This window comes from Triticum urartu, chromosome 2A, assembly GCF_056163025.1.
Source record: "Triticum urartu cultivar PI428250 chromosome 2A, HENAU_Tu73, whole genome shotgun sequence".
Lineage (NCBI taxonomy): Eukaryota > Viridiplantae > Streptophyta > Magnoliopsida > Poales > Poaceae > Triticum > Triticum urartu.
In genome coordinates this window covers 406,394,508-406,409,113 of record NC_141874.1, presented here as the reverse complement: position 1 = coordinate 406,409,113, position 14,606 = coordinate 406,394,508, and the positions used below count along the sequence as shown (strand labels likewise).

The 14,606-nt window shown below is 50.4% G+C and overlaps 1 protein-coding gene across 1 annotated transcript; it reads right to left on the bottom strand.

The window, feature by feature from the left end:
* Positions 1–1,881: 1,881 nt before the first annotated feature.
* LOC147985276 (uncharacterized) lies at positions 1,882–4,027 on the bottom strand. Its single transcript, XM_087539860.1, has one exon. The coding sequence runs from the start codon at positions 3,906–3,908 to the stop codon at positions 2,148–2,150; it is 1,761 nt and encodes a 586-aa protein (XP_087395986.1). The 5' UTR covers positions 3,909–4,027; the 3' UTR covers positions 1,882–2,147.
* Between the last annotated feature and the right edge of the window lie 10,579 nt (positions 4,028–14,606).

The following is a 14,606-nucleotide window of genomic DNA, read 5'->3' as shown; positions in this document are numbered from 1 at the left end:
AGTGGGAATATAGATCAGGTCTTCCTCTTTCAATCCTCAAAATATGACAATTTTTTAGTGGATGAAGGTGAGAGTAATTGGGCTTTTGGAAGATTGAGAATGATGGAGAAGCTAAGGCATTAAGGTTAGGGGTGGGAGGTGGGAGAAGGGAGAAGGGGCTTTATATACCTCACCTCCAAAGTGATCATTGCCCACCTGATGGCCCCTGCGCATGGGGTCACCCAAACCCTAGACCACGTGGGCATGGGGTCATTGACCCCGTGCACATAGGGTGTCCTGAGAGTTTTCCACTCGATCCTGTGTGCACGGGTCAGGAGGCCCGTGTGCATGGGATGTCCAAACAAATTTTCTTGACCCCCCGGGAGTAGACCATGGCACAAAAAAGAAAGGGTTTTGAGGCTATTTTCTTTTATGATTGTAGAATAGTCGGTGTATATGATTTGCATGAACCCACACTTTCATGATTTCATCCAAGCACCCCGATTCCCTCTTAATAGTGTGGCTGTCATATGACTCAAAAGAAATCAAAACAAAACTCTCGAGTCATCAGAAAACCACACCTTTTTCCTTCTTGAAGTGGGGTCAACCATCTTCATATAATCATCACAGAGAGACCAATGACCCGAGATAAACTTAGTAACCGCCATTTGTCTCACTAATCACATTGTCATAACACCAAAATACCATTAGGGACTAAAGCACTTTCAATCCCCTCCTCCTTTTTTGATGAATTGATGACAATATGGTTAGCGCATGACAATAGGAATAATTAGTGAATTATGCCATGCAACTCTACTAATACAAGGATCTTCCCCTTGATGTGTGCATATATTCAATCTAAAATGATAACGTCCACACGTGTGGCACTTATCAACATGACCCAAACGCAGTCGATGTCGTTCGATTCATTTGCACGAATATTGCAGTAATTGCCAACTGGGTTGAGAGCCACGCAAGCACCCAGCGTCGTGTGGGTGTTATCATTTAGTGCCACACGTGTGGACGCTCCTCCCCAGAACGGACACACGACGCTCACCCGAACGTGTGGATGAAACTGCTCTTCGCCCACACGGCACTCGCACGATGATAGATGGCAACTACAGTTGTGCATATATGGCAACTAGTTAATCACGCACGACAACTATGGTTGACTATACATGACAATTATGGTTTGACCACGCGTGGCAACTCCAATTAGTTACACATGACAACTATATTTAATGATACATGTCAAGTAAAGTTAATCACACATGACAACTATAGTAATTAGACATGGTAACTATAGTTAACTACACATAGCAACTAAAGTTAATTACACACTCGTTCGCGCTCACGGAATGGAGGTGAGCTGTTGCCACACAAGTTCGTGTGGGCCGTTGTAGCTGCGCCAGAACGTGTGGGGAGTTTTAATATTCGCCCACACAGAATCGTGTAGGCTGGCTTGGGAGTCCATTGTGCCGCACAGTTATCGGCGTGCATATTCAAATATACTTGGAATGCTATGTTAATGTTGCATAAGCACTATACTAATCAAGTACCCTCATTAATTCTGCTACTAAATTTGAATCATACGGCAGCAAATGAAGTTATTTAGTACTAGTAACTACTGAGAAAATCAAATCAAAGAGTCATTAAACACTACCCTGTAGTAGATTATCTTCAACATCTTGTCTGTTGCGTCAAAGGAACGGCAAAATGCAAACTGTATCAATCAACCCCCAAAGATGTAGGGATCGATGATCCTCAAAAACAAAAGATGTAGGGATCAATGAACCTTGCATGCAAATTAAGTGCTCATACACCTGAGCCAACGTCAACGTGCAAATCAAGTATACATGAGAAATGAAGAGACACCACCAAACTGAAATGGCATCGCTGAGCTGAACGAAAATTAACCCAAGCTCATAATTATCCAAACTTCACAGCAGAATTTCATCCAAGAACAGCTAGCCTGGTAATCAACCGGTGCTACGAGCTAAACAGAAGGCATGGATAACCACAACGATAACCAAGATCGCCTGGAACTTAATCAGGCTTCGGTGCGGGATTGTAAATTAAGCAAACTCGGTCAGGCACAAGGGCTACGACTAGTTCCTTCCAAAAACAGCGGAATGATCGTTCAATCGACATGAAACCAAAGCTAGCAACTAGTAGAACGCATCATAGCTATCATCATCCTGCTCATACCCGTCGTCCCCCTGATCATACCAGTCGCCGCCGTCGTCCTGGCCATACCCATCATCGCCGCCCTGGAACGCCTCGATGCTGTTGTCGTAGCACTCCGGTGGTTCTTGGTAAACATCCAGCTGCAGGCCACTTTCCTCCACCTCCACAACCGTGGCATGTAGGTTGCTGACGAACACTTCATCCTCGTAAGCCGCCGCCTCGTTGCCAACGGTGAGGATGCCGGTGTACTCGTTGTGGCCCTCCTTGACGGTGAGAATTCCAATCCCGGCGTACTCCTTGTAGGCGTAGCCCTGCTCTCCGACGTCTTCAGCATTGAGAGTTCCGGTGCCGAGGACGTAGCCTTCGTAGCCATCCTCCTCGTCGTCGTCGCTCTGAATTCCTGGCCCGACGACGTAGTCACCGTCACTGAGAAGTCCGGTCCTGGCGACGTAGTCGTAGACATCCTCCTCTTCCTCATCCTCGTCGGTGACAGCTCCACGTCCCACGACCTCGTATCCATCTGAAGAGAAAGAGAGATCGTCGTCGTCATCATCATCAGAAGCGTAGTTCGAACGGACCAAACTGAGGCCGCCGAGCTCTGCCTCCGTGTCTGTGTCCGTGTCCGATCCAGTTAATCCGGGGAGGGCCGCGACCTTGCTGCTGCTCTCGGCCGTGCCCACAGCCACCGCCGTCGGCGCCAACGCCAGGTGCGGCTCGGGAGTGTGGGGGTTCACGGCTGCGCGTGGGGTGGGAGACAGCAAGCACGGGGTCACCGGAGCGCGTGGAGCGGCAGGCGGAGCGCGCGGGATCATGATGGCGCGAGGTGCGGGAGGGGGCGCGCGGGGGCGTACCGGAGCGCGTGGGGAGGGAGGCTGAACGCGCGGGATCATGAGGGCGCGCGGGGCGGGAGGAGGTGCGCGGGGGCGCACCGGAGCGCGTGGGGCGGGAGGCGGTGCGCGGGAGCGCACCAGAGCAGGACCCGGCGCGCGGTGGAGCTCGAGGAACGCGGGGGCGGGAGGAGGTGCGTGGGCGATCACCAGAGCGCGTGGGGCGGGTGGAGGCGCGCGGGGAAACGCAGGGGCGCGCTGTACGGGCTGGTAGCCGCCGGGGCAGAGGAGGAGGCCGAGGCGGAAGGCGAGGTAGGCGTCAACGCAGGCGTACTCCACCTGCTCGACGGAGAGCCTGGGAGCGTGCCACGCGCTCATGGCCACGTCCCTGGGCTTGCTGATCCCGCGGTAGCCGAGGAAGCGCTGCGCCATGAGCTCGACGGAGGCGTTCCCCATGCCGGTGAGCGCGCGCAGGTCGCACGCGGACGCGACGTCCAGGCCGTAGTGATCCCACAGCATCCGGCGGTCGTACGAGGAGCCGTAGCCCACGAAGACGACGCGCGGGTCGGCGAGGAAGCGGTAGAGCACGGCGGGGACGGCTTCGGCGTCGACCTGGGCGAGGTGGAAGACGAGGCAGCGGTGGCCCGCGCAGAGCTGCAGGGTGGCCGGTGGCGGCGTCAGCGGCCCTTCCCCGCGGCCGCGGACGGGGGTCCACTGGACGCCGAGGCCGACGACGAGGCGGCCGGAGCGGAGGAGGGCCTGGTGGAGCCAGCGGGTGGTGTAGATCCAGCGGCGCCCGTCGGCCGGATGGCCGGTGGCGAGGGCGACGAGGCGGCGGTCGGCGACGCGGACGGTGTAGGCGTCGTGCTCGGGGGTGGAGCGGCGCAGGCGTGTGGCGACGGGGGTGGCGTCCATGGCGGTGACGTGGGGGTGGGGTTTCCTCCTGCGTCGCTCGCTGGGGTTTTAGATGGGCCGGGGACGACGCGAGGGTTTGGAAGTGGGGAAATTTGAGTCGGGTAGGCAAAGGCAAGAGGAATGCTTCGCAGTTTATCGGATGGATCAGCCAGTTGGCACCACCACCCCGCCTTGTACCACCGACCTACCCTGAGATCAATCTAAAAAAAAGGACTTACCCTGAGATCATGCATCTGATGCTTCGATGGAAGCCTTTTGTTTGACAGAAAAAAAAGTGACATCTATTATCATCAATGTTTCTGTAGGAGTTTCCGCAAAAAAAAAAGTTTCTGTAGGAGAAAAGTACAATGCACTGGCATACAAAACTACAATGAGATTTGAGTTTTCTTTTCTCATGGAGAAAAATAGGATTTTGTAGTATTTCTAGCGGAGTGGATTCTACATTCTTTTTCGATTACCGATTACCAAATTTCGAAAGAAACGTCAGCAAGCATCGTCAGATTCCCATATTTCCTCGCATGCGCCGCAAACTCATGGGCAAGTATGTTGTTGCCTCTTCTAGCCGACATAAGCGTGATCTCTTGAAAGTTGTCCATTGATACATCCATTTTGCTGTTGGGGAATGTAGTAATTTCAAAAAAAAAAATCTACGCACACGCAAGATTATGGTGATGCATAGCAACGAGAGGAGAGAGTGTGTCCACGTACCCTCGTAGACCGAAAGCGGAAGCGTTAGCACAACACGGTTGATGTAGTCGTACGTCTTCACGATCCGACCGATCAAGTACCGAACGCACGACACCTCCGAGTTCTGCACACGTTCGACTCGATGACGTCCCTCGAACTCCGATCCAGCCGAGCTTTGAGGGAGAGTTCCGTCAGCACGACGGCATGGTGACGATGTTGATGTTCTACTGTTGCAGGGCTTCGCCTAAGCACTGCTACAATATTATCGAGGTGGACTATGGTGAAGAGGGGCACCGCACACGGCTAAAAAATCCAAGAGATCAATTGTTGTGTCTATGGGGTGCCCCTCTCCTCCGTATATAAAGGAGGGGAGGAGAGGGCCGGCCAAGGGAAGGAGGCGCGCCCAGGGGGGAGTCCTACTCCCACCGGGAGTAGGACTCCTCCTTTTCCTATTTGGAGAGGGAGAGGGAAGGAAGAGGAAGGAAAGGGGGGGCCCTCCCAATTCGGATTGGGCTGGGGGGGGGGGCGCCCCCTCCCTTGCTCCTTTCCCCTCCTTTCCACTAAAGCCCATTAAGGCCCATATACCTCCCGGGGGGTTCCGATAACCTCCCGGTGCTCCGGTATTATCCCGATCTCATCCGGAACCATTCCGGTATCCAAATATAGTCGTCCAACATATCGATCTTTACATCTCGAACATTTCGAGACTCCTCGTCATGTCCGTGATCATATCCGGGACTCCGAACTATCTTTGGTACATCAAAAACCATAAACTCATAATATAACTGTCATCAAACTTTAAGCGTGCAGACCCTACGGGTTCGAGAACTATGTAGACATGACCGAGACACGTCTCCGGTCAATAACCAATAGTGGAACCTGGATGCTCATATTGGCTCCTACATATTCTATGAAGATCTTTGTCGGTCAAACCGCATAACAACATACGTTGTTCCTTTTGTCATCGGTATGTTACTTGCCCGAGATTCGATCGTCGGTATCTCAATACCTAGTTCAATCTTGTTACTGGCAAGTCTCTTTACTCGTTCCGTAACACATCATCCCGCAACTAACTCATTAGTTGCAATGCTTACAAGGCTTAAGTGATGTGTATTACCGAGTGGGCCCAGAGATACCTCTCCGACAATCGAAGTGACAAATCCTAATCTCGAAATACGCCAACCCAATAAGTACCTTTGAAGACACCTGTAGAGCACCTTTATAATCACCCAGTTACGTTGTGACGTTTGGTAGCTATCGGTGTCAAAACCGGCGGATCTCGGGTAGTGGGTCCCGAACTGTGCGTCTAGGCCGGATGGTAACAGGAGGCAGGGAACACGATGTTTTACCCAGGTTCGGGCCCTCTTGATGGAGGTAAAACCCTACGTCCTGCTTGATTAATATTGATGATATGGGTAGTACAAGAGTAGATCTACCACGAGATCAAGGAGGCTAAACCCTAGAAGCTAGCCTATGGTATGATTGTTGTATATGGAGTTTATTGCCTACGGACTACAACCCTCCGGTTTATATAGACACCGGATAGGGTTAGGTTACATAGAGTCGGTTACAATGGTAGGAGATCTTGAATATCCACATCGCCAAGCTTGCCTTCCACGCCAAGGAAAGTCCCATCCGGACACGGGACGAAGTCTTCAATCTTGTATCTTCATAGTCCAGGAGTCCGGCTGAAGGTATAGTCCGGCTATCCGAACACCCCCTAATCCGGGACTCCCTCAGTAGCCCCTGAACCTGGCTTCAATGATGACGAGTCCGGCACGCAAATTGTCTTCGACATTGCAAGGCGGGTTCCTCCTCCAAGTCCTTCATAGAAGATTGTAAACACCAAGAGTAGTGTACGGCTCTGCAAAATAAGCTTCCACATATTGCCATAGAGAGAATAATATTAACACAAATCAAATCTGCTGACGTATTCCGCAGTGCGTCAACACACTACAGCCAAGTCCTTTACTTGAATCGATTTCACTTTTCCACCTCAGCGTGTTTTGCGAGGCAGTTTCCTTGGCACGTCTTGTCAAAGCAGAGATCGTGTCCCCCCCTTTCACGGGATTCTCATCAATACGGACGTGGGTAACCCAATCGTGCCCATTAGCATGTTTTCTCGATTAAAGGCAAGTCCCAAACGGTTACGGGGAGGGCTCCTGGTATTCAACCTCTTATAAAGAGACCAGGGCCTTACTCCTTTTCTCCAATCCCAAAATGAGTTCGCCCGTCGCCTCGAGTTCCAACACCCTAGGCTCCAGATTCCGGGCGCCTCAAACCTTCGACAATGTCCGGTTCCGACCTTCAAGGCCGATGGATGCCCTCCTCCGTCACGGAGGAGGACGTGCTAAAGTTGAGAGAGGCTAAGTTCTTGACCGCTGAAATTTCGCACAGGTTGCCTGCTCAAGGGCAGGCTATCCCCAGTCCCCAGCCCGGTGAGAGCGTAGTGTTCGTGTCTCAATTCCTTCGGGGGTTAGGCTTCCCGATGGATCCCTTTGTGAGGGGACTACTGTTTTATTACGGGCTGGAATTTCACGACTTAGCTCCGGAGTCCATCCTCCATATCTCCTCGTTTATCGTTGTATGCGAAGCGTTCCTCCGTGTTACCCCTCACTTCGGATTATGGCTCAAGACTTTCAAAGTGGAGCCGAAGATGATCAAGGGACGGCACGCAGAGTGCGGAGGCGCTGTTATAAGCAAAAATGTTGATGCTCCATGGCCCGAGGGCTCTTTTAAAGAGGAGCTAGGCTTGTGGCAACGAGAGTGGTTCTATATCACCACTCCCCGGAGCACCAAGTGGGTGGCGCTTCCTGCCTTTCGCTCGGGTCCCCCACCACGGTTAGCGTCATGGGTTAACAGAGGGTTAGATTGGGGTTTGCCCAAAGACGTGCCCTTGTTACAGGGCCGCATTAAGGATCTCTTGGAAGGAGACCTCAGTCTGGTCAAGGTGACGCAGGTCATGCTGATTCGCCGAATATTTCCCGGCAAACGTCGCTCCCTTCACCTGTGGGAGTTTAATCCAGAGGGACCGCGAGCTCTCCAGAATTTCATGGGCGCAATGCACGCGGAGATGTATAAACTGTTCTTCGGATCACGAGAGATGTGTCCGGATTTAACCGAGGACGCAGGCCTAAGCTGCAATCGCCCGGATACTCAAGTAAGCAACCTTGTGCCCGGACCTTCTATCCGTATAATTGTCATAAACTTGCCCCTAAAAGAGCCATCCTTTTAAACAGGAGTGGATAGCGAAGGCAAAGCTGATCAGGTGTCCGGCTCCCCTTCCCGAAACCAGGCCGGATCCCGTGCTGGTCAGGATGCTGGAGATAATGCCTTTGGAGGGAAGCAAGGGGGAGGACAAGGAAACTATGGCCTCCTCGAAGGAGGCTGCTCCGAAGGGAGGAACCGACAATTCCTCTCCTAAGGGGAAGAAGAGAGCGCCTCTGACGACCCGGTGATAGGTCCATGACTATACCAAATACCAGTGTAGTTGTCGATCCTATTGTTGTCGAGGTTGTGCCAAAATATGCAGTTTATACACCAACGTATTTGTCCATTACTTACAATGATGCAGAAGATTTACTACCAAGTACTACAGACCATGTTACTATTTTGCAATGTTTAGGCGTGAGAAAGACCATGAACCATGCACTAGGTATGCAAAACATGTCTAACAATGCATGCATTCGTACTGATGACCAAGCAGTCGTTGATGTGCGAGTAGATATAAAACAAGTTCAGCTGCCACCAATTTTCGGTTGGAGTCCAGATGGTGTTCACTTTGAATATTTATCTATATTGTCATGGACACCGGAACAGGACCAGTTCGTGTATGGGAAGTAGTCCAATAAAGCTACAGGTCAAGCTCACCTATCCAATCTTGCATGCTACGTAAGGATTAAAACTACTAGGAGTAGATCCTTTCCGTTTTTATTTCTGCCACACAAGGAAAAGATCAACAAAAGGACTACATGTATTTGGGAGTTTTTAAGCCTAAGAGATGTCGAGTGGGGCCCTCCTAATTGCACAAGTCGGGAGCGCTTGTACCAAAATTACTAGGCCAAGTATCTTTAATGAGAGTCCAGATTTGTTTAGGAGTTACTTTATTTTTCTTTTGTGCGTGTACGAGGTCAAGGTTTGGTCGGCTACTATATAAAGCCATGATACGAGGCATTGTACGGAGGTTATTTTTAAATGAAATAGACACGATGTGTTTTTCAGGGTAGATACCCGTATCAAGTTTTGGAGGGATCTTGAGAAAACCTCTGTGTTTCAATTTCTCTTCGTGGAAATTGTTTTGCGCGTGAGTACCTTCGTCGAGATTGGTTTTCTCGTGCTGGGCCGCAAGGTTCAAACCCTCTACTTTGTGTACATCGCGTGCGCGGGCGAGAGGTTGCTACTGCTGGTGGTGGAGTGTCGTGAAAGATCAGGCCGCAACAACAGATCGGATCTCACCACGAGGTTCGGTTTTCATCAGGTGGTATTCAGAGCAACAGGTTGTTCACGACACTATGGAGAAGATGGCAAGGGCATCGTCATTCAGTAAGTTAAGCTATGGATTTCAGTTGGAGGAGGAAGCCCGCTGGGCCGGGCTTTTTCACACTCGGGTGGTCGTGAGAGAGAGATCATGTGCCATGATGATCGATCACATGAATTTGATCAACGCTGCAAGCATCGAGATGGTGGAGAAGCTGAAGCTATCAATGACACCACATCCACAACCATACTGTTTTCATTGGGGTCATGAAGAGCTCACTGTCACACACCAAACCAAGGTACCGTTTTTGTTGGGAATTTTTTTTTCCGATGTTTTGTGCGACGTGATTCCGGTCTCCTTGGTGTCATGTCATCTGTTGTTGGGAGAGCCGTGGTACAAGGAGCACCATGCTAATATGACCATGTTGCAAATATGTATCACATCAAGCGGGATAATAAGTTTGACCTTGTGTCCATGGACGAGGATCGTTTTATTTCTTGGAGGAAAGATCATCTTGAGAAGATAAAAGAGCAAAAAGAAGAAGAAAATAATAAGGTTGAAGCTACTGGAATTTGTACGGCCGTCGTTCAGTCCGTAGATAAAAGTATTGCTGAAAAGACTGATTTGAAACCGAGGACGGTTTCGTTTCAAGGAGGAGAGGATGATAGGTCCATGACTATACCAAATACCAGTGTAGTTGTCGATCCTATTGTTGTCGAGGTTGTGCCAAAATATGCAGTTTATACACCAACGTATTTGTCCATTACTTACAATGATGCAGAAGATTTACTACCAAGTACTACAGACCATGTTACTGTTTTGCAATGTTTAGGCGTGAGAAAGACCATGAACCATGCACTAGGTATGCAAAACATGTCTAACAATGCATGCATTCGTACTGATGACCAAGCAGTCGTTGATGTGCGAGTAGATATAAAACAAGTTCAGCTGCCACCAATTTTCGGTTGGAGTCCAGATGGTGTTCACTTTGAATATTTATCTATATTGTCATGGACACCGGAACAGGACCAGTTCGTGTATGGGAAGTAGTCCAATAAAGCTACAGGTCAAGCTCACCTATCCAATCTTGCATGCTACGTAAGGATTAAAACTACTAGGAGTAGATCCTTTCCGTTTTTATTTCTGCCACACAAGGAAAAGATCAACAAAAGGACTACATGTATTTGGGAGTTTTTAAGCCTAAGAGATGTCGAGTGGGGCCCTCCTAATTGCACAAGTCGGGAGCGCTTGTACCAAAATTACTAGGCCAAGTATCTTTAATGAGAGTCCAGATTTGTTTAGGAGTTACTTTATTTTTCTTTTGTGCGTGTACGAGGTCAAGGTTTGGTCGGCTACTATATAAAGCCATGATACGAGGCATTGTACGGAGGTTATTTTTAAATGAAATAGACACGATGTGTTTTTCAGGGTAGATACCCGTATCAAGTTTTGGAGGGATCTTTAGAAAACCTCTGTGTTGCGATTTCTCTTCGTGGAAATTGTTTTGCGCGTGAGTACCTTCATCGAGATTGGTTTTCTCGTGCTGGGCCGCAAGGTTCAAACCCTCTACTTTGTGTACATCGCGTGCGCGGGCGAGAGGTTGCTACTGCTGGTGGTGGAGTGTCGTGAAAGATCAGGCCGCAACAACAGATCAGATCTCACCACGAGGTTCGGTCTTCATCACCCAGAAACCATGGCCTCGAAGCGGGGGGAAAAATCCTCGTCAGAGGGTCCGGCGCCGGGGAGTTCCTCGGCCGGACTATGCCCTCAAGGGGATCAGCCCTCCAGCGAGCCGTAAGTAGAGAAAGATTCTCCTTTTGAGGGATGAGGAAAATCCTTGATTTAGATCTGAGAAGATTAACCGAATTTTTACCTTGTAGCTCGGACCTCAGCCCTTCTCAGCAGAGCTCGTCTTCGGGGGATCTCCTTCCGGAGATGATGGAGAGCGGGACGCCTCCCCCTGCCGTGCCGCCTAGCGAGGCGGGCGACCCTGAGGTGTCGTCGCGGAGGGTTTCTCCGAATCCGGCAGGGGCGGAAGATAGCTATGTGGCCCCCCGAGGTTCTCTGCGTCCGGCCTTCGAAAGAGGTCGTGGGACAAGTCCGGCACCGTCTGGTGCTCGGCCGGAGGAGCTAAAGATTCTGCTGGGGCGAGCTTCTATCTCGGAGGAGCACCATGCATTGATGGGCACGGTGATTGAAAGGATCTCATCCGCAGAGAGCGGATTGCATGAGGCCGTCAAAAGTTTACTGACGGGTTTTGAGGTACATTAGATAATGTACACTTTTGTCAGTCGCGCATGAATAAGATGCGCCCTGTGTAGATAGTAGCCCCTGAGACTCTGCGCGTCGTCAAGAAATGACGGCACGCAGAGGATCATAATCCTAGGTCTAAGATGTCGCCTTTGAATGTAGGCGGCAGGGTGTCCGGAATCGGGCCGAACTGAAGATTTTGCCGAACTAAAGCGGCAACTGGACGTGGCAGATGCCGACATCACGCTTGTTAATAAGCGGCTTGATGAGGCTCAAGGTATGTAATTCCTTGGGCGGCATCAGGTAAGAACAGTTTTATGCCTGTGTCTTACGATGTATGTGCTTTGACGCAGATGGTGCGGCCGCCGTGGAGAGTCTTAGGGAAGAACTTGCCCGAGCTAAAGAATAAGCCAGCGAAAGTGATGCGGCCACCAGGAAAGCCCTTGAAGAGCTGAGAGCCGAACAGGCTGCTCATTGCCGAAGCAAGGAAGAGATGGCCGAGATGGCCGAAAAGTTAAAAAGCGCTACAGACCGTTGCAGACTTCTTGAAAAAGAAGACCAGGCGAAACAGACGGACTTAGAGAAGGCCCTTGCTAATGCCAAGGACGCGCGCTCTGCGATGAGAGCTGCGAAGGAGGAGCTGCGTCAGGCCGAATAGATTGTGGCTGGAAAGCCCTTTATGCTGCGAAGGAAATTTTGCGATCCGAAGTTTTCTCCGTTGGACCGGATGTGGAGTGTGGAGGATACCTATCTGGATTTGGCAGTGAGTGTTGCTGATGCGACCGAACACTTTCGAGATCAGAAAGATCGCGAAGTGGAAAAGCTTTTCTGGTCGAAGTTTCACAATCCAGAGCGTCCACTGGCAGTGGATGATCGTTTGGCTCAATGGGCCGAACTGAATAGGTTGTCCGGACTCGCCATGAAGTACGTCATGGGTCATCTATGGCCGGGGAGATCGGAGCCGAAGAGTTATTTCAGCTTGGTGCAGCAATTCCTTGACGCGGTGCCATGTATTAATGCAATGAAGAGGTCAGCGTGCATAGAGGGCGCAAGGATGGCTCTTGCCCGTGTCAAGACATACTGGGCAGAGATGGAGACCACCGTTGTTGCGTCCCGAGATTCGGACAAAAGCTGAGTACCCTCCGAGCACTATTTTCAGGAAGTCCTTGAAGGCGCTCGTGTAATAGAGACGCAGTGCTCGAAAGATGCTATGTTATGATAGCATATGTAATTATAAAGTAATATTTTGATAAACTGTAGTGGCCTTTTTATACTTGTGCCTTCAAGTATTGGGAACACCTCCTGTGCGGCCGTTTTAAGATATATATACAAAATCTGAAAGATGGCAGTCGTTGGCTTCAGCCCCCACGCACATAGTGCGGGGGTGCTCGCAGAAGACGCATTTTCACACTTAACCCAACGTCTTGGTCCTACAAAGGAGGTGATAGCGCAGCGGGCCAGGCAACCGGACTATAATGCTTTAACACTTTCACTTAGCCATAGGAGCTTGACAGTGAGACTATTTAGGTAGCCCCTTGGTGGCGACTGCACTCGCCTGAGTTCGGGGCGCGTATGTGCCTGACCGGGAAGCGGCCCTTCGTTAAAGCGGAGGAATCCGATAGATTCCGATAGGTCATCGAGTGGCTGACCAGTCTCACGCTACATCATGACAGTCAGTTTTCGGCTTTCTCTACTGAGGTGCTCGCCCGGCCGAACCGGGGCACAATCGCAGTAGTTCTCCTGGTGCTACCTTAGCCGATAGAGCGGAACGTAAGGTATCCGAACTCAGGAGCCGGGCAACCCAACATTTGACCAAAGACATGATTCGGAGCCGATGCATATAATGCCAAAACTCGCGACGCCGAACACTCCCTAAGGTGTTCGGTCTTTATGAGTGCGGGCGAAACAACACTCTTTATTAAAAAAGCCCCTAGTGTCCAGGTACGTGCAAAAATTCTGATGTGGCCACATGCCAAGACGCCAGCCTCCTCCTTGGTTATATCAGAAAAAACCAGGGGATGTATAGCAACAAGAGACAGTAAAAAAGGTTTACGCAGGGTCTTAATCTGAAAAGAATCCTTTAGGACGGGTCCCTACTGCACGTCTGCGCCTGTGTCTCCGTTGTGCCGTATCCTGGACGGGCGCCGCACAACGTTCATCTGTAAAAGAGAGGAACTGAGTTGAAAACGGGTCGTGCCGAAAAAGTTGAAAATAAACAAAGTAAAAAGTAAAATATATAAGATTGAGCTTTATTGTCTCTTATTGTATATGCGTGGAGCCCCTAGTGTGGGGGTATGTGGCCACTAGGCCTGCATCAATGATGATTGTACACCGAACTCGTCTATCCGCGTTCGTGGTCTTGAATGACCTATTTCGAAGTTTTTTGGCTGGTGAGGCCATTTTGCTGTGGGGCTGTCAAAGCGGCCGCACAGTCCTCCGCTTGGGGAGGCACACTTTAGTGCTTCCCATTCAAAGAGATGATGCCTCGTGGACCGGGCATCTTAAGCGTAAGAGATGCATAATGTGGTATTGCGTTAAAGCGAGCGAAAGCTTCGCGTCCCAGTAGTGCTTGATAGCGACTTGAGAACGGGACGATATGGAAGGTCAGCTTTTCGCGGCGGAGGTTATCGGCAGAGCCGAATATGACTTCGAGCCAGAGGAAACCCATACAATGGGTGTCCGGACCAGGTATTACCCCTTGAAAGGAGGTTTTGCTGCGGCGGATTCTTGCTGGGTTTATCCCCATGTGCTGGATTGTATCCTGATATATCAGGTTTAGTCCACTACCGCCGTCCATAAGGACATTTGAAAACTGGAGTCCACCAATTATTGGATCGAGTATCAAGGCAGTCCAGCCTACATTCTTGATATTTCTAGAATAATCTAGCTGATCGAAGATGATCGGTTTTGACAACCAGTGGCAGGACCCTCTGGGGATGGGCCGTGTGGTGCGTACCTTTACGGGCGCCGCACGTTTTGTTATGTGAAGTGAGTTCACTGTTTTTACTTCTTGTGGGAAGTTCTTTTGTTTCCTGGTGCTCTGCTTTTGGGGTTCGTCCTCATCTTCGCTTGGTGTGTCGAGCCCCTTGTGTTCGGCATTGAGTCTGCCGGATTGTTTGAAAACCCAACAGTCTCTGTGGGTGTGGTTAGCAGGCTTCCCGGGAGTACTGCGTATCTGACATATCCTGTCCAGGATTTTATTTAGGTTGGATGGATCGTCCCTGTTGTCCTGGGGGGGGGGGGCGATTTTGCCTGATTTTGTCGTGAGCCTTTGAATCCAGCAT

Excerpts from the sequence above, each read along its gene's own strand:
- LOC147985276 (XM_087539860.1), bottom strand. The coding sequence starts at position 3,908 with ATGGACGCCACCCCCGTCGCCACACGCCTGCGCCGCTCCACCCCCGAG.